Genomic DNA, 19470 nt, shown 5'->3' with positions numbered 1-19470 from the left:
CTCATAATATCAACATTATTAATGATTGTTTTGCAAATATTTATTGTGTGTAAATAGTCCAATAAACATGTGAAATTACAGTTCATTCCACTTCATTTAAATATTGTGATATTTGATTTTGTCAACATTCCCCAGTAGTGCTGTAATGGAACGTAGTTCCCCCGACGGTCCAGCTCGCATGTGAACCACGGATCAATGCAAAATTGAACCATCATAGTGAAATACAGTTTTACAGCCGCTGTTACTTTTTAAAGTAATAATTCCATAGATCTCAATGTAGGAGTTTCTGTGAAAAGAAGATAGACAAGACGGATGCGTGCTGTGTTTAACACTGAAGCACGCTGATTGGTTCCTGGTACGTCGCTCTATGTTGCTGCTACTTTACGACATGTTGTGAATGAGCCGCTGCACGTCACCACTATGCGTCTGCTCGTCCGCCATATTGGAGCAGATCTAATCATATTTTTTCATTCACTACCGTGTTTCAAAGAAGATGTGTTTTACAGAATAAATGGAAAGCAAAGTTATATTTATCTCACTTTTTATTTTTTTATTTTTTTTGCTCATCCAAAAATGTATCCGATCCGTGACTCAAAACAATGATATGATCTGAATCTCAATCTTGCTGTCTTCAACTGTAATAAGGTATTGTTTTAATAGTTAAAATAAGTTACATATGCAACACTTGTGGTTCCATGGTACAATTTCAACAACAGGCCCTGTTAATTTGAGGCTTCTTAATTGTGTTTTTTTTTTGTTTTGTTTTATTGAGCAACATTGCCCAGAGCTAATGAATAAATCCTTGCAGATTCCTTTTGTGTTCTGCCTCAAACAATAATCTCCCCCGTGGAAACATCCATTAGTGGATGGGCCGGTGTAATCCAAACCTGTGCACATTGGATGGCCTCTTGGAACGAAAGTCGTATACTCTCTGTCTCACACACACACACACACACACACACACACACACACACACACACACACACACACACACACACACACACACACACACACACACACACACACACACACACACACACACACTATCACAGGGGGTAGAAGGGATTTGTATATTTGGTGTCCACTCTCCAGCCTCATTGTCCTGCTTAAATCTAGGCATGACAATGGAGAGCTGTTCTCTTATCGGCCACATTTGACTTTGAGGTATTGTTCAGAAATGTCTAATCTAATGGTGGAATTTAATTTGGATCCTTTCTTTGAATGTAGATTATGATAATACTCATGACAGATTGTTTGCTTGACCTCTTCCAATTACATGAATACATCTGTTATAGGCATTGTACTGTATTGTACTAAACTTTGGACTTTCAAATGCGGCACAGTAGGTCTTTCTATTTTACCCGTAATAAGAAATACCATCATTGTGATCGAACCTTGAATAAATCCCGAAATTTTAATTTAAGATGTTTTATTTGTTGGTGTTGGCCTACATACACCTAAGTTATTATTTTCAGAAAATGGACTTGTATTTCAAAATTTCAAACAATTCTGAGGAGGAAATCAGGGTGGACAAAGGTCTTCATAATTATAATGTAAAAATAAATATGTGGAATGAATATAGTTGGAGTTTAGTTAAATTCAGTGGCATCTAGTGATTGCAAATCGCAACCCATTGAATACCCCTGCCCATGGCGGTGACCGCGAAAAACGGCGGCCTCTGTGAAGCGTAGCCACTCCCTATGTAGATAAAAACATCTCATTCTAAGGTAACACAATGATTTCTATTTCCATGGGATTATACACTAATTAAAACATGCTTATGAATATTATATTCCATTTCTGCCAAGTCCTTTCGGTAAATTCTACACTGCACCTTTAGGTCAAAATTTTGACATAACTTAGTATCTCATAATCATGACTTTAGTATCTTGTAATTCTGACTTAGTAAGTCAAGTTATGAGAAACTCGTTAGATTTATTTGGTCACTTGTTGATGCGGAGTGCGGATGTGGAAGGCACGCATTAGTGGTGCCAGTGGGGTTAGTCATCGTGCAGGCTCGTATGGTATTGGGGGTAATTTCTGGATCGAGTATAGTCACTGGGCATGTCTGTGCAATGTCAGCGGCGATGGTTAAGGATCATCATTGGGCATGTCTGCATGGAATAGTTGTAGGCTGAAGGTACCGGACGTGGGAAGGGTGTGGTTCTGGAAAGCCAGAGCCCAATGTTGAGTTTTCTGTAGTTGGGCCGAATTCAATGACACTTGGCACCTGCACACTGGACACACAAGGGTGAAATTGGTGGTGGCCTCTGAATCTGGATAAGATAGACCAAAAAAAAGGAGTTTCTGGGGAAAAAAACTGGAGTATCCCTTTAAGCTCGGTTTCTCCCTGACAGGAGTAACCTATCTCAGCTTTTCTCTGTTGAGAGGTCTGGTCTTGGCTTGAAGGAAGGAATGCAAGATGACTGCCAGTATATTCAGACCCGAGACTGAGCAGTATGGCGTGCCGTGCATGTAGAGAATGTTTGGGGAAGTGCTTTTGTGAATATTGTCGGAGTGATTAAAGGTTCAACAACGCCAAATGGTAAAGACTAAATCAAATGCACAAGCAGCTTCAGCCGAGAGTATGAAACAAGGTGTTCCTGTGGAAGAGTAGTCTAAACAGTCAGAAATGCCTTGTATCCTGGCCCGCAGAGAGGAAAATAACGCGTCGTGTTATAATGGTCATAATTCCACTGGGCTCTCACATCACACTCTCTAGGTGTGTCAGTTCATTTGTGCTGTGTTGCAGAGGACTCACCCACTTGTTCCAGCAGACACCCAAGGGTGTGTGCTTTGTGCGTGTTGGGGCATAATTGTGACAATTGTGCTGAGTCAGCGTGTTCCTCTCCGCTCACATCTCATATTTTCCGTTGTTAAAACCAACAATGCTGAAGCCCCTATTGCTTTCGTGTAAGCGTACGCACTCCCTCTCGCTTTCAAATGCACCTTCAGCCCCTTCACATGCCGCCTGGAGACCTGCTGTGTCATGGTGCTGCAGTTGCCAAGCATGTCAGCAAGGGCATGGGGGTTGTGGGGGTTGTGGGGGCAGGCGGGCGGGTGGTTGGCGATGGCAAGATTTAAGAGGTCACAACTGCCTTGTATGAACCTAGCACTAATTGAGGTAGAAAGGTGTGAACCGGAGTTCATAAGGGGGAGGAAAACACCTGCTGGATGAAACGGTTCCCTGGAGCTCCGTCTCACAGTCCCTGCGTCAGCAGGACCTGGGCTTTATCGAGTCAACACTCAATGGAGCTTCCTTGTTATAGCTACAAGTCATGGGTCTCACTAGTAATTGGATGTCAACAGTGGTTTTGCAAAAGTTTTGTGTATCCCAATTTTGAAGTTATTTAAAAAAACAAAACAAATGTATTTCTTAACGAGGAAACCGATATAGGAGTTTCCACTGGTGATCAAGTACCTTGCCCATTAACATTCAATTTTAGGCAGGGGGGTATATTATTAATTTCACCAGCTATATTTTTAAGGAAGTTGTTAGTAAAGCTGTCACAATTATTACCAAATTTTCAGATCATATCAGATCAGATAATTTTACACTTGACTTGTTTTTGTCAAATAATGATGTAGATATGTTTTATACACAGTATATATCTGTCTAGCCTGTATCTCCCTTCAGTCATGTTTGGGTGAGACACTTTGTCATATGAATGTGGGATGTTTGTGTGCGTGGCATTTCTGGTACAGTATGTTGCAGATGCTGGTACTAACATGCCTAACCAGTATTGCATCTACTTCCTCGGAAATGTCACAAATGCTGTTACCATTTTAGGCTGACGTGAACATTTGGTTGGCCTCTGGCCAGTGTGTGTCACTGTTGAATAAAACTTACATTTTTTTGTCTGTCATAATTCATTCATCCAATGTGTGTCATAGTTGAGGCCTTTTGTGAATCACGCCAAGCCTCTCCTTGAACCACCGACTCAGGAACTGCTGCTATATTTTACCCGCAGTCTGATATTTTCCCCTATTTACATTCCAAACTGAGAATGTCTGCCTCGGATTTTCCACTGTTTGTGGAGAAATGTTTCGGAAGTATAACAGAAGGGCATGCTTGATGAGGCCATTGATAATTCTATTTGTCTCAGGTTGCATAGCTACTCCAGTTTGGCGCCACATCCCAGCAGATATCTCAGTAAAGAATGATTTCCACTAAGATATCAACATATCATTTACAATTGTAGTCAAACATGGACTCCTGTGCTAGGAATAAAAAAAATAGACCCTCTCAGTTGCTGTTTTAGTTTTCACCCCAACTCTGTTTCTCTCCCCAGGCATGGCTGTGTCGCTAAGGGGCCTGTACTTTGTGGTGACCCTGTTCTTGGGAAGCTTCTTCGGCAGTATCTTCATGCTGGGTCCCTTTTTGCCCCTCATGCTGCTGTCTCCTGCTTGGTACCGCTGGATCACCGACCGGATTGTAGCCACCTGGCTTACTCTTCCTGTGGTGTGTAGAAAAGCTTAGGAGTCGATCGACTTAACCTACTTCTACTTGTGTCATGCAGTCATAGGCTATGCTTATGGTTGAAGTTGTTTGATTAACCCTTATGCTCTATTTAGTCATTGTATATAGACATAATCAAAAAAGTGTGGACTATATCCTGGGCCGCACCGGAAGCGGCACGTCAGCGTCGCGAAAGCGGCAAGCCGCAAGGCTCCTAAACCCTTCGCCTTTTTTAAAGCCTCGGCTCTATTTTTCTGCAGCGTAGATTACCATAGCGGTCCAGTTAACAGTAAAGATGTATTTAGTGAAATATTTAGTTACCAAGCCGGATATGCCTCAACCGCATATGTGCGGCCCTAACGTGGATTACTTTTTCACCACAACAAATGAACCCCCACTTATGTAGAGAAAATACTGTCATTCCAGCAGGAAAACAAATATCACGCCCAGAAATAGATCTTTAAGTTTCGACTTCATGGGAAGTTCTCCTGGATTCCCCCTTATATTTCAGTTGTATTTGCATTATTTCAGTGAGACACCTGGCCAGGCAGCTCAAGTTGTATTTGCGCTATTTTAGTCAGGCACCTGACCGGGCAGCTCAAGTTGTATTTGGGTTATTTCCGTCAGGCACCTGGCCGGGTGGCTCAGGTAGTCTTGGGGTCCTAGTGCCCGCCAGGCTCCGTGTGAATCTCCGCAAAATGTAAGATGTAAACAACGGGCGCCAACCTCACAAACTCCAATAATCCAACTAGATTCATAAACCGACTCCAAATGCCAATGAAATGAAAAGCAAATGTTGAACTTTTTAACCCATTAAAGGTCGCCACATTCCACAATTTAGTAGTTTCCGTGATTAGAAAGTCTGGAGAGCGCCGCCTTCGGCAGCGCGTCGTAGACGGAACGCGGCGCTTTTCACGCCGCTTTCGCGATGGAGACGTGGCGCTGCTTCTGGCGCGGCCCAGGCTTCATGCACAACGTGTTTTAATTCCCTCCTTGTTTTTTTTTTTTTTTAACCTAAGTCTTTTCTTTTTCTTCATTGAATCCAACGCGCCGCTATTGATAATCTCCCGTCTCCACCGCGTGTCCGTTCTGCGCGTCACTGTGTCTTTATTCCCTCCGACCCCCCAACCCTCAGTCTCTGCTGGAGCTGGTTTTCGGCGTGAAGGTGGTTATCACCGGCGACGGCTTCGTCCCGGGAGAGCGCAGTGTGATCGTCATGAACCACCGCACCCGTCTGGACTGGATGTTCCTGTGGTGCTGCCTGCTCAGGTACAGCTACCTGCGCATGGAGAAGATCTGCCTCAAGGCTGCCCTCAAGGCGGTGCCCGGCTTCGGTGGGTAACACGGTCAAACAGGCCTAACAGCACGTATATTTTATTTGTATATTTACTTTAGACGAGGGTTTGAATGGGAGGAATGTCGCCGTTTGCTCGACCTGCAACGGATCTCGAGATGTGGCGTCAGCAGATTCACAAAGTACCGATTCGAGTTGAACTAGTGTCCGATTCCTAATGAAACTCTTGCGTTTACCTCCCAGGGTGGGCAATGCAGGTGGCCTGCTTCGTCTTCATCCAGCGCCGCTGGGAGGACGACAAGTGCCATTTGGAGAATATGCTGGACTACTTCTGTGATATCAGGGAGCCCCTGCAGCTGCTCCTCTTCCCGGAGGGCACGGACCTCACCGGTGAGGAGTCATAAACAGACTAAAAGCATCCCCACTCCTCTACAGGGGACATTTAGTTTTAGTTTAGTTGTAGTTTTTCCTCAGAATACTCGTTGTAGCTGGCTACTTCTAGATATCAAAGCTTTGGCCTCGGCCCTTTTGGCTGGCACCCGTCATGGCTCTTTGCGCCAAGAGTTATGCAAACACAACTTTAAAGTGATAACACGGAGCCAAATCCTCTCGCCTGCACCCCGCACTGTCAGTTCTGCAGGAACGCTCTGATGTTTTCATCTAAATGAAGATGGTACCGGCGTTTGAAGCCCTTCAAATCACAGCTAAGCCAATCAGTGTCCCAGAGTGGCCAGAGCACGGCTAGCTTTGCTGCCCTCTGGATCGCGTGACGTCAGGCTCGACCGGTCGACGGCGAGGTTATGTCATCCGGGCTTTTTAGGGTCATCCTCCTTTCTCTGTTTGTTCAATTGTCAATGTTCAATCTCCTTAAACCTCTGAGCTTGCACTGACCTTGTGAACGAGGCAGTATATGCGGCGTGTGTCACTTCTCATATGATAGGTCGCACACTCACAAAACGACGCACTAGATGACGATACTTGATGGGTCGACAGAATGCATTTAATGCTCTGCAATGATATTCATGCCCCCCCCCCCCCCCCCCCCCCCCCAATTTGGTGTAATTAAATAAATTGCTTCATGGCAATGGAAAAAAAAAAAGCAAGTAAACAAGGCTAAATGGAAGTTCTGCCCTTGCATGACGGAGCCATGGGTTACATAATTTGACGAACAAATGTGCTTAGATTTCATATTCTTGCAGCAAGTCCTGAAGATTGTGTGGCATATAAACATCTCCTCTTATTACATCACTTAACGTTAAATATACACCAACCCTATCTTAGATCCAAAACACATATTGGGAAACAGAGCAAATCATTTTTTATAAAAAAAATTTAACAGCCAAGGCAAGCATTAAACACCTTGTTAACTGTTTTGGCGTGTTGATCTGCAGCTTTTCCAAGCGAGACACTAAGAGAAGACAAGTCTGTTTTATTATTTCATGATTTTTTTTGTGATCACAGTGAATAAACAGCAGTGTCCCTCAAACGTTATTATTCAAAATGATTCATCTTAATGCAGCAACAAGCCTGTTTTGTGTGTCCTGCCCCCAAATTAATTTTATTTATTGAATATACATATTTTTAATCGTTTGTTCATGATAATTGGCCAACTTTTTTTAAGATTGGAAAAAACGTGCCCTTGTTCTACATGCATGGAGATGATTGGCACTCATCAGGAAAAACCCATCTACCGCTCTGTGATGTTTCTGCGACTCTTGTAGAAAACACGCGAGCCAGGAGCGACGAGTTTGCCGCCAAGAACAACCTCCCCAAATACGAGTACGTGCTGCATCCCCGCACCACCGGCTTCACCTTCATCGTGGACACGCTGCGGAAAGGTCAGAGTCTTTTTCCGGACGGAGGGATTATTATTTGGTTAAATGAGCGGGAAAAGGATTCGCTTGTCATTGCCGTAGTTACAATCAAATGGCGGCTCGAGACGGGCTCCGGGCTTATTTAACTGCAATCAGCCTCTTTATTTGTTCGCCGGGAAAATAAACAGGAGGAGAGAAGCTTTTTTCCGGCGTCATGGAAATGTTGTCGGCACCGCCGGGGATAATGGCGCGCCGACCCCGGTATTAATTCTTCCTCTGATTGCGTTATTTGCGGTGGGTGATACCTGTTATTCCTCGAGACTCGGACAAGTGCTTCATCCCGCTGCCAGGCATTACACCACCCCTGAGCGTGTCATGTTTCCATGTGAGCTAATTCTGGCATCCTTCCAGAGGTCTTCAATGCCCCGCTCCCCCAACGCCCACCGCGGACGCTGAGCGCGGCTCTAACTCTCCGAGCAGGTGCTGGGGAATCGGTGTGATGTCATGAGGCTGAGCTCGTTCTCTCTCTTTTCTCGCCTCGCCCCGCGCCGCTGACGGACGAGTTATGTCCGTCCTGGTCTTTTGTCTCGCTCCTGCCTCTCTCTGGGCTCTATTTATATCCAACTAGAATTGAGCCGTACAGGGGCGGACGCCGGCAGGTGTCATGCAGCCTGATCCTCTTCCTCCATTGTGTACTGTAAGCACGGGAGGCCGGACTTATGTAATGCAGGCCAGTGATGATGATGAGGAGGATGATGATGATGATGATGTGAGGAAGGGGGTGATTCATGCAGCACTAAGCCTTGGGTTAAATTTGAGGTGCATGTGTCATGGACTTAAGAGCTTGGAGTTTCAAGAGTACATGACTCAGCCCTAATTACAAGTTTTGGTTGTGGAAGGCCCTATAACGATGGAGCGCACGGAGTCGCGTCTCTGATGTTGAAAGTGACGTTTGTTGGAAGTTGGGTCTGAATATCGGCGCGTCTCTCCCCAATATAAAGATATAAAATGAATAAAGGTTGTTTCTCCGACTTCCTCACTTGTGTCAGCCCGTCACGACGATTTTTAAGACCCTCTCTTCTCTCGTCCGTTCCCAGGCGACAACCTGGACGCCGTCCACGACATCACGGTGGCATATCCGAAGAACATCCCCCAGACGGAGCGCCACCTCATCCTGGGGCTTTTCCCCCGCGAGATCCACTTCCACGTGCACCGCTATCCGGCGGCCTCCCTGCCCGCCTCCGCCCCGGACCTGCAGGCCTGGTGCCAGGAGCGCTGGGCCGAGAAGGAGGCCCGCCTGCGGGACTTCTACTCGGCGGAGCCGCGGGCGTTCGACCGGGAGGGCGTGGCCCGCGTGCCGCCCTGCAAGACGGAGCTGCGCGTGGCGCTGATCAAAGCCGCCTCGCTGCTCTACTGGAGCGGCTTCATCGTGCTGTGCCTCACCGCCCTGTGGCTGTGGGCGCCGCTCAGGCTCTACTTCCTGGTGATGGTCGGGGTGTACCTCGGGCAGCAGAAGCTGGTCGGCGGGCTGGAGCTGGCGGAGCTGGCCTGCCACCGCTACTGGAAGTCGGTGGGGGTGAAGAAGAAGGTCCTGGACGGGAAGCTGCAGTGAGGGCGGGGGAAGGGGACGGCCGGACCACCGCACCGCCGCACGAGCGAGCTCAAACGTCCTCCAGGCCGAGGCGCCGAGGCTTTCGGTCGTCTCGGCCGGACTCGGTCCGAGGGCAGGAAGGTCCCGGTCGGGATTCTTCGGCAAAAAAAAAAAAAAAAAAACTCCTCCCCCCCCCCCCCCCCCCGATCAGCGTGGGAGGAAACGCACCTACAGCGGAATGCATGGCTTCAACACAGGGCGCCGACCGTGCTGTAGGAGCAGACAGGAAACTAAGAAGGAAAATAGGAACGCTGCAGGAATGTTCTTTATACCAGAGGGCTGTGTTCCACATCCTCCATCGTAATGTTGTGTTAGTTTGCCGCCTGTAAAGGTCTTCGCGCCAGGTCGTCACCGGCTCTCCTACTTTCAGTGCGGTTAATGTTGCCGCGACGGTTTGTTTTACCGCGTGTTTCCCTCCAATTTTCTAGCATAAATGATTAGTATTATTTGTATGTTTGTGATTGTGCTGTAACCATGCCTTTTTTAAATCAGATTTTATTTGTTTTGTTTTTATATGTTTTTGTATTTGATGTGCTTTAAGTGACGGAAAAGAGCCATAGTACGGAGCGCTTTCGTGTACCACGCGGTGACGTGATTCATTTTAAACAATGTCTCGCCAAATCTGTTTCCCTTAGAAACGGCGCCGACACTGTACACACAAAATTGTGATTGGAAAGGGGAATGCTGTCAATGGAAGATAATCATTAGGTCGAAATGACACATGTAGCATTGTTTACTTAAATGGAATTTCAAATTCTAGGGATTCACAGATACCACTATTGGGCATTTGGGTCCCATACCGTGCACAATATATTCTCCAATATCTAAACCAGATACCACTGTAACATCACATGGCTGCACTGCCTTCCTGCTTCAGTTGTGTTGTTCTTGGAACTCGGTGGCAGTTTCCTGTTATATAGCATTTGGTTTAAACAAAGCAGTTAAAGGAGCAATAGACAACTTTTTTTGCCGTTTCTTCTCATTATGAAGTTAATTTTGATTGCACAGTGTAAGGGCTGTAGGATAAGGACACCATCTGTGTTCAGATTGGTTCCCTATAAGCCTCCATATCACTATGCATTCAGAATACCACCGGGTACGAACGCCCGGAAAATGATCGATTTACGGAGGTGCGTCACAGGAAGTGCGTCAACCAATCAACAACCATGAGGGGAAATGGGAGACGGTGGAGCAAACTACTCCATGTTGATCATAAACCCTCTAATATAAAAACAACTCATTGAAATGGGTTGAGAAATGTAAACGTTAAAGTGCTTTTTATCCGGAAAAAAACTCCCAGCTACAGGCCAGTCCTGCCCGTTCCAATATGGCGGCGACGTCGACGTATCGCAGCTACGAGCCGAAGTGGTCAACGCGGCGCCTATGTATATATGTCGATGATTTCGCAACAAAATAAATAAAACTAAACAAAATTTGTGACGATTTTAATTGACGTCTTCAGTCAACACGCTCCTTTCTTTTACTTCCAAAGTGGTGTTGATCATTCACACGGAGCGCTCTCAGCGATCGTAAAGTGATCCGGTCGTCTTGGCGGCGGCGGCGCAAAAGTTGTCTATTGCCTCCTTTTTAGTAAGGAATAACTGAAAATGGGGGGGGGGGGGGGGGGGTAGGACATTCAAAATCAGTGACCTCATTATTGTTTTAACCATTCTTTCTTCTTGTTCAGTAATCTGTGTTTGCAAATATCCAAGAGTGAGGACTCGGCACCTGTACTCTGTGCTCCATGCATCCCTATTAAATACCATGACGCGTTTGACATGGCAGTTGAATTGGATTTGAAGACACTTTTTAATGGCTGTCAGGCTTTTTATGGTGGCTCCCCAGGGACGACATACAGGCCATACTGTATGTTTTGCTGATTAGCCATTGAAAAGTAGAAAATGTGCTTATGCATGATCACTGAAGTAACTTTTGAACCTAAAAGCCAAAGGTCAAAACAAAGAGGTTAGGCAAAGGGAATGTATGTGGTGGTGTTTTTTTTTTTATCGGTGAAGGGACGCTTCGGCCTTCACCGCCACTTGCAGACGTATCGAAGCGACACTTTTTTATCATCAACTCGCAAGGATCAGAGGTCCGCGATCCGGCGTCAGGGTAAACCGGCAGAAAGGATGAGCTTTCTGCCCTTTTCTGGGAATCAGGAGATGCCTTGTAAAGGCAGGATGAGGGTTGTAAGAATGTCCTGTTGGGACAACATCACCCCTGTGTGCGCGGGGTGGCACGGAGGGCCAGATTTGGAGTGGAAAAACTGGTCCCGAAATGCAATCTAATCCAAAAAAGCCCCGTAATGCCCACCTCTCTCCCCGCTTGTGTGTTCTCTCTCTCTCTCTCTCTCTCTCTCTCTCTCTCTCTCTCTCTCTCTCTCTCTCTCTCTCTCTCTCTCTCTCTCTCTCTCTCTCTCTCTCTCTCTCTCTCTCTCTCTCTCTCTCTCTCTCTCTCTCTCTCTCTCTCTCTCTCTCTCTCTCTCTCTCTCGTGAAGCCGGCGTCAATGAGCGAATGACAGCTGAAAAAAAGCTATTCCGATTGTGCCAAAAGTGGAGGGAAATTGAATTGTAGATTTACCGCGGGGCTTCGTCGGGGTCCGTGCGCTCGCCGCCGGCCGCGAAAGGGCGCCATATTCCGAGAGTCGCGAAGGGGCTTGCCCTCTCGGACCGTCCGCAACAGCCTGATCCGGCCAAGGTCGCCGCGGGGCGAGCGAGCCCCGCTCTGCAGGAGCTTTGTAGGGGGTTTTATGGGCCGCGCTGTGGAGCGTTGACCAAAGTGTCTTAGTCAATTTGAGCCTGAGCCCTCTCAAGGGGCTGGTTCCACTCACTGTGATGGGCCGTCAACAGTTCTATCATCAGCACGTCATTGGTTTACAAAAATACGCGACTTATTCCTCCGGCCATCGCAACGGAACCTCTCGCGCTGTTCTCCGCAGCCTGTTTGTACGATTCCCCCGTTTTTCTGTTATTTCCCTCGGTTCTGCTCTCGTGTTACACTTGACTGCTGAGGCAGAGTTTCTTTACAGTCACTGTGCTCAGGTAAATACACTGGTCACTGTTATTAGTTCAGCCTCCAATAGGAATAAATATACATCAATAAAAAAGTATATATCCCATACGAGTGTGTGATGTTTATCTGGTGATTATTTCAAAGGCTTGTGATGTCGTGACGTTCAGATCTTCACTCAACTGCTTTTTTTTTTTTTTTTTTCTTTTGGGGACAGAATTCCCTAAATCTACATCTGAACTAGTCATATTGTAGCACACGTTACACTACGCCAGTCCTCGCTCCCCCCCCCCCCCCCTCTCTCCTCCACACCCTTGAGTCCACCACAGACGTACACAGAGGTCGGAGGATTTGAAGGTGAACTGCAGTTGCCATAGAAACCCATGTTGACTCTCCGTTCCCTAGCAACGGGGGATGTAGCATGATGTCAATGGAAAGCATGCTATTTTCTATCTCCCGCCGACGGAATGATGTCATTCCCCCGCGCGAGTGTCAGAGCGGCATATAAGGGAGACCTTTGTTCCGATGTTCCTATTCTTCTCGCACGTTATCCTTTGCGGTCGGGCTAAATTACAAAGACGCGTCGGGGGCAGCGGTGACGGCGACGACGGAACAAAGTGCGGATAAACTTGAGATTGTTGGCACGTTACAAAGGGCTGAATCACTCGCCAAAGTAGATGCAATTATACAGCCGAACGGTCTATTTTTACCTCCGCACCTCCCCAATATCATCTCCTTCCTAATAAAGTCACGACAGGTTGATCAGAGCCCTTTTGAATGGATGAGACGGCAGGAGTTTGTTACTTCGGTTGCACATCTGTTTGACCCCGAAGGGTTGAACTCTGGGCCGTGCGGTTTGTACGGTGGAGAGGATCTCTGAGGGACCCGGGGCGGTTAAAGCTCAGCACTTAGCTTCTGGGCTGGGTTGGTAAAGACGCCACTAACTCGGCGAACGGTTACCTCATCTAACCCGAGGCTTCTCCCCCGCACCTGGTGCTGATCACCTCCAACACGGTCACCATGGAGGCCCGGTTTGAACGCCACTTTAGATCGCGGCGTTAAAAATAAATAAATTAATTAAAAATGAAGGCTCATGAATTATAAAATTATTATAAAATAATAAAAGGCTCATGCATTAAAAGTTTAGTTAAAAAACGTTAACTATACAGTATATTGTAATGTTACAATTATTTGTAATATACTATGATATTTTAGAAAAATTATATATTTCTAATATCTATTTGATAATGGAAGTATTGAACAATAACTTATGGAATACATCTGCTTTAGTTCTCATATTAAAACAAGCGTTTTTCTTTTCTGTTCATTATATGTGTTGCGGTTGGTTTTAAGTGTGAAATAGATTTAAAAAAAATAATAAGTAAATGTTCTGCCTAAAAGTTGTCTCCACCCAGACCCACAATTAATCGGTGCAATCCATCCGTAATGAACGAACCCCCTGTTGCAAAACACGTCTTGCTGGCATTTGTTAAACTTTAAATGTGTTGAATCGTGTCTTGGTCTTTGTCCTTTGACAATGGCCTCTCAGTAAACCTCCCGTTGCTTGTGTGACGCACGCACACACACACACACACACACATTCAGGTATAGGTGAATTATAGTCATCTCGTAAAATGAAATGGGTTAAGATGAGTTATGCTGATCACGTGGATGTATATAAAATATAGACTTACCACGTATAAATAATGGGCTGTAAGCAACCTCATGGGACCGTTTGCAAGACATTTTGATTTTGAGAACAGAGGACACCCTTACAATCAGAATGTCCTATCAATGCTGGCGGGAGTTTGGGCCTTTCTTCTCTTGTTAAACCCTATACACACACACACACACATTCAGGTATAGGTGAATTATAGTCATCTCATAAAATGAAATGGGTTAAGATGAGTTATGCTGATCACGTGGATGTATATAAAATATAGACTTACCACGTATAAATAATGGGCTGTAAGCAACCTCATGGGACCGTTTGCAAGACATTTTGATTTTGAGAACAGAGGACACCCTTACAATCAGAATGTCCCATCAATGCTGGCGGGAGTTTGGGCCCTTCTTCTCTTGTTAAACCCTATACACACACACACACACACATTCAGGTATAGGTGAATTATAGTCATCTCATAAAATGAAATGGGTTAAGATGAGTTATGCTGATCACGTGGATGTATATAAAATATAGACTTACCACGTATAAATAATGGGCTGTAAGCAACCTCATGGGACCGTTTGCAAGACATTTTGATTTTGAGAACAGAGGACACCCTTACAATCAGAATGTCCCATCAATGCTGGCGGGAGTTTGGGCCCTTCTTCTCTTGTTAAACCCTATACACACACACACACACACATTCAGGTATAGGTGAATTATAGTCATCTCATAAAATGAAATGGGTTAAGATGAGTTATGCTGATCACGTGGATGTATATAAAATATAGACTTACCACGTATAAATAATGGGCTGTAAGCAACCTCATGGGACCGTTTGCAAGACATTTTGAGAACAGAGGACACCCTTACAATCAGAATGTCCCATCAATGCTGGCGGGAGTTTGGGCCTTTCTTCTCTTGTTAAACCCTATACACACACACACACACGCACGCACACACGCACGCACGCACCAACAGGATCAGCGCTATAAATAACACCATGGCCGCCACCGCAGTATCTGCGGGTGGATTAGGAAGGCGTCGTCACTGCCTATTAATAAGGCAATTTCATAAGAATACCGAACCCCACAAGGGTGGATGGGTGTGATCCCCCCCCCACATAGACGCACGGTTCTCCATTTCCTACTCGAAAAGAATGGTTGTGTTGATATCGATGCTGTTAGGACGCGTGGTGTCCGCGCCGACGCCCTGACAGGGAAACTCAGGTTCCCCCCGGTGCAGCAAACGCGAGGAACTGGGTCGGTCGTGTTCACCCAGCTCGTCAATGCTCTCCTGCCATCTAGTGGATCGGACGCGACATCAACAGGGGAAAAGGACCAAAACTGCGGCTGGAAAAAAAATAAAAATAAAAAAATACACAAATACAAGCAAGTACACTCATGTGAGAATACACCTTTAAAAACAGGAATAGGTGTCGTTGGCAAAAAATACATCTCAGCGCCCCTAACATTGAACTGCCCTCGAACAGAAGGATTAGTGTGACTTTTCAAAAGAAAAACTCAAATGACTCAAGCTCCCAACGGAAAAATCCATATTGACAATGTAAGTCATACAAAAGTCACGGGTTACACTCAACAAGACTGTCTTTATTCAGAAATAATCACAACAGAGCAAGTCCTGCCAGCAAAATAAAAAGCTTTTTTTTTTGTTTTCAAGTTCTTATCAAGAAAAGTGTAGAAGATTAAATATAAATCAATCTATAAAATAATAATAATAATAATAATTATAATTATACAAAGACAAATGCATCAATAACAATAGTTCTATGTATGAAATGCAAAAACAAAAAAAAACAAAAATAGAACCTAGTTCTGGCATTTCCACCTATTGCTTGTTGACTTGGGCATCAATGTCAGCGCTCAGGAATGCGCCTCAATTTCAGGAGAAATTTAAAACATTGTGTGGTGATCCTGAATCCAAACTAAATATATTTAAATACAATTTTCAAAAACGCCAAATCAGAGGGCCACTGATGATATAAGATTGAGGCTCTAACTAAATTAAAGAGTAATACCACAGCTCTGCTGGCTGGCTTTGGCAGAAGCACTTCATCAAATCCAATCCAAATCCTATTTTGCAATAACCAAAATAGGAACGAGCGTGTCTCGACCCGGCCCGACCCCTTTTACGCTGAAAGACAAATTGCTGGAAGGTACAAGATCCCGAAAAGCCGTCAGAGCAGCATGTCACCCCTCACTGTGCGCGTGCGCGCACACACACACACACACACACACACACACGAGGCTGGAGAAATCTGGGACCTCAGATGTATAAAGAGTACAGGCATGAAATAAATCTGAAATCCAGTCTGAAATTCCTAAACAGCAACAATGAGATTTCTTTTTTTTTTTTCCAAAAACACCTTTTTAAAAATATAAGAGCTATCAAAAGTGATGCGTATCATGTAAACCAATTCTAAACGCCACCCGTCTATCAAATACAACAATGACTCGAAATCGACTGTACATTTTGGTGCCGCATCAAGTAAAAGACGACAATAACCGAAGCGACGCTACAGTCCTCCTGCAGTGCGACAAATAAGAGCATGTAACCGACACGGCAGAGCAAAGCCACCAGAAGCAAAGCCACCCTGGTTATATCAGCATCCAGCGCACACCAGTGACATCAACCCTCGCTTGGTCAAAGTTCACAACACAAAAGCACAAGTCCAACAAAAGCGATATGTATACAACGACACCTCAACGTAATATTTAATCTAAAAGTGAGTTTGAGCGTGGGCCAGTTACACCACTTGTTTCAGTTTTTAAAATTGTTTTTTTTTTTTTATTTACTATTCCAGCATCTCTGCAAAGAAAGAGGAAAAAAAAAAAAAAAACCCCAGCAAAACAACTTTTGGCGCGGCCGACCGTGGCGGCCATAACACATGCGTCTGAGTGCGTAGGAAAAGGTGCGCTGCATGCCGAGTGCAGTGTCACCGTATTGTGAGCTCGCGCGAACATGTAAACAGGTGAAGTCAGACTCTCCACTCTCGAGTGATTTTAGGACGCACCCCGTGAGAGAGAAATACGAGGGGCCATTTTGGAAAAGTTTTACTCGGTGCGAAAAAAGACCCAGCTAATAAAGCTTTCAAAACCGGAGACAGGGGGCGAGGGGGGAGAAGGGGGGTTGGGGGGCGATATCAGCAATGAGTTGTCCGCACGTTGTCGTGGAACTCGGTTCGGGTTCATGAGTTGTCCGAGGGGATGTGTTCCTCGAAGCCCTCGCTCTCCCGGACCAGCGCCCGCTCCAGGATGACGCGGCCCTCCTTGTAGCGCTGGCTGTCCTCGGTGGCGAACTCGTAGATCCAGCCCAGTTTGCTGTTGCAGTTTTTGCAGCTGACGTCGCGCACCATGTGCCTGCCGGTGAGCATCACTCTGTCCTGCACCTCGCTGTACTGGAGGTTCACCACCTGGAGGGCGGAGGCACACACTGCGCGTCAGAAGCATGAGGGGCGAGGGGCAGCGACGTGTCACTCGTCACGGTAACAAAAGCGGCGCTAAATATGATTCTGATTGGTCAACAGCGCCAATCAGCGGTCTGGTATTTCTAAATGATGACCGCTGTCTGTCAATAGTGACCGTGGCTAGTGGCGCCACCTTGTGATGCCATATAGAAACCGCAACGAGGAGATTACATTTCATCATTTAATTTGAATCATCATTCATTTAATGAGTGTGGATATCTCCAGTCTCACACCTCGCCAAGTTAATAGGTTAGTCATGTGTAAAGGCAAAGTTATTGTGGGCTGTTTTTCTAAGCAGATGCTCTTAAACCAGGCATACTACTTATAAAGTCCTTTCAAATCAACGTCCTTTCTCTATGTATTATTTTATTGAGAAAGTGGCCATTTAATATGTGGGATAATGTTCAGCCAGCCAGTCAATATCACAAAATACCACCTTTTAAATACAAGAGTGCACACTATTTGATCATACTATGGTTTGAAAAAAACATTTAACGCCAAATTAAAACAATGACTTGACATACAAAATACCATGCCAGCATGCCGCTCCAGGTGTAGTGAAGGACTAGCCCGTTGAAGATAAACTAATTAAACTCACGCACCTTGTTGAAGAGAAAGGCTCTGCCCGTGGCCCCGGTGAAGCGGGTGGAGATGAGCTCCGACCGATTGGTGAGGATGGTGTCGCAGTTGGCGCAGGAGAAGAGGCGAGTTCCACCGATGTGGTCCAGGAAGATGCGACCCATCGCTCGGCTACGGTGAGGTGGGCCCAGTGAAAGCTAGGCGGGAGAGGTGAGACGGGGTGAGTTCAACTGGGAAATATCATATCAGGACGCCGGAGACGACCAGCACTTCGACTCTTAGCACTTTTGGCGTTGACATACTTTTGGTTCATGCATAAATGTCAGTGTGGTACGTGGACTCATTTTGCGTCAGGGGGTTGTTGGGCTTTTACTGACGTCACAGATTGATGATGACTTTGTTATCATCCCAGCGAGCCCAGCACCCTCTGTCTTGTCACACACATATCTGACAGTAGGTGGCTCTCACGCCTCGTCGTCCACATTATAACGAAAACGGCTCCAATGTATAAAAGTATCGCCCAAGACGAAACTATTCATATAACCAGCCGCAAACAGTCGACGAACCATCTGCTGGGTAACAGAAGGTCAGCTGCCTGGTTCCACTGCTGTTCGGAGGCGCCTTGCCGTGGCTATTTCGTGGCTTATTGCAGAAGCGAAGCCCCCGATCAGCTGCGGGGGCTGCGGGGCTCACAGGCCAGCTCGGCGGCAGCAAGGCAACAACAACACGGAGGAACGGCTGAGCGCGAAGGGGGGGGGGGGGCAGTTCCCTACCTCGTCACGGTCGTTTCTACGGCGTCGATATACGCGGCCGCCCCCGATGTCACCGATGTAGCCGCGGTATCTCGGGCGCACACCAGCTGCTGGTGGTGGTGCTGCTGGTGGTGGTGCTGGTGGTGGTGGTGGGTCGTCGTCGTCGTCGTGGCTTTGTTGTTCTTCTTCAGCTGTTCGTCACTATCAACATCCGGTCGTGTTCCGTGTTCCGTGTTCCGCGGTTCCCAGCAGGTGGCGGCAGAGCTCACCGTGCGGCCGGGGGACTCGGAAAGTCCGGGCTGGCGGACGGCGACCCCCGTCTCCCCGTGTCCCCGTGTCCCCGTGTCCCCGTGTCCCCGGGCCCGTGGATCCCGCGGTGCTACAACCTGCACCAGGAGCTACAACTGCAACGTGGTTTGGATCAAAATGAGACGCGCCCCCCGTTAAACAGGTCAAACAACCCTCACAGAGGGAACTTTATTCGTCGTTAAACGTGTGTTTGTGTCGGTGCGTTGCTCTGACACCGGGTGTGTTATCTCGGCGTGGCGTCATTTACCTCCTGGCGAAGTCATCAGCGCTCATTCTATTGGATGTTCTCGCTTGTGACGTGACGACGAGTGACGTTACACTCGGTCAAGCAGAAGCTCCACGGCTGTGCGTACGAATTCGTTCATTCGCTTATTTATTTATTTGTTGGTTGGTTTATTTGTTTGTTTGTTGGTTGGTTTGCTGTATTATTATTATTATTTTTTTTTACTG

General features: G+C 46.4%; 2 protein-coding genes across 2 annotated transcripts in view; one reads left to right on the top strand and one right to left on the bottom strand.

Moving 5' to 3' along the window:
• lclat1 (lysocardiolipin acyltransferase 1) overlaps positions 1–9322 on the top strand; it is a 12786-nt gene extending 3464 nt beyond the window's left edge. Inside the window, exons 2-6 of the mRNA XM_080011856.1 lie at positions 4293–4462; positions 5595–5793; positions 5997–6143; positions 7475–7591; positions 8665–9322. Coding sequence (XP_079867982.1) covers positions 4295–4462; positions 5595–5793; positions 5997–6143; positions 7475–7591; positions 8665–9179 — 1146 coding nt within the window. The 5' untranslated portion in view covers positions 4293–4294 and the 3' untranslated portion in view covers positions 9180–9322. The remainder of the gene's footprint in view (positions 1–4292; positions 4463–5594; positions 5794–5996; positions 6144–7474; positions 7592–8664) is intronic.
• Positions 9323–15488: 6166 nt separating this feature from the next.
• On the bottom strand, positions 15489–18895 carry LOC307239094 (protein yippee-like 5). The gene is made up of 3 exons (XM_080012355.1): positions 18733–18895; positions 17983–18156; positions 15489–17326 (listed from the first exon to the last, which is right to left on the bottom strand). The coding sequence occupies exons 2-3, from the start codon at positions 18121–18123 to the stop codon at positions 17102–17104; spliced, it is 366 nt and encodes a 121-aa protein (XP_079868481.1). The 5' UTR covers positions 18124–18156; positions 18733–18895; the 3' UTR covers positions 15489–17101.
• Positions 18896–19470: the final 575 nt, after the last annotated feature.

This window comes from Zeus faber, assembly GCF_960531495.2.
Source record: "Zeus faber genome assembly, chromosome: 13".
In the NCBI taxonomy this organism is placed as follows: domain Eukaryota; kingdom Metazoa; phylum Chordata; class Actinopteri; order Zeiformes; family Zeidae; genus Zeus; species Zeus faber.
The sequence above is the reverse complement of the archived record's forward strand: the minus strand, read 5'-3'. Positions and strand labels throughout refer to the sequence as shown.

Excerpts from the sequence above, each read along its gene's own strand:
- LOC307239094 (XM_080012355.1), bottom strand. The coding sequence starts at position 18,123 with ATGGGTCGCATCTTCCTGGACCACATCGGTGGAACTCGCCTCTTCTCC. Across the intron at positions 17,327-17,982 it reads GAGCCTTTCTCTTCAACAAG|GTGGTGAACCTCCAGTACAG; the intron begins GTGCGTGAGTTT and ends TCCGCCCTCCAG.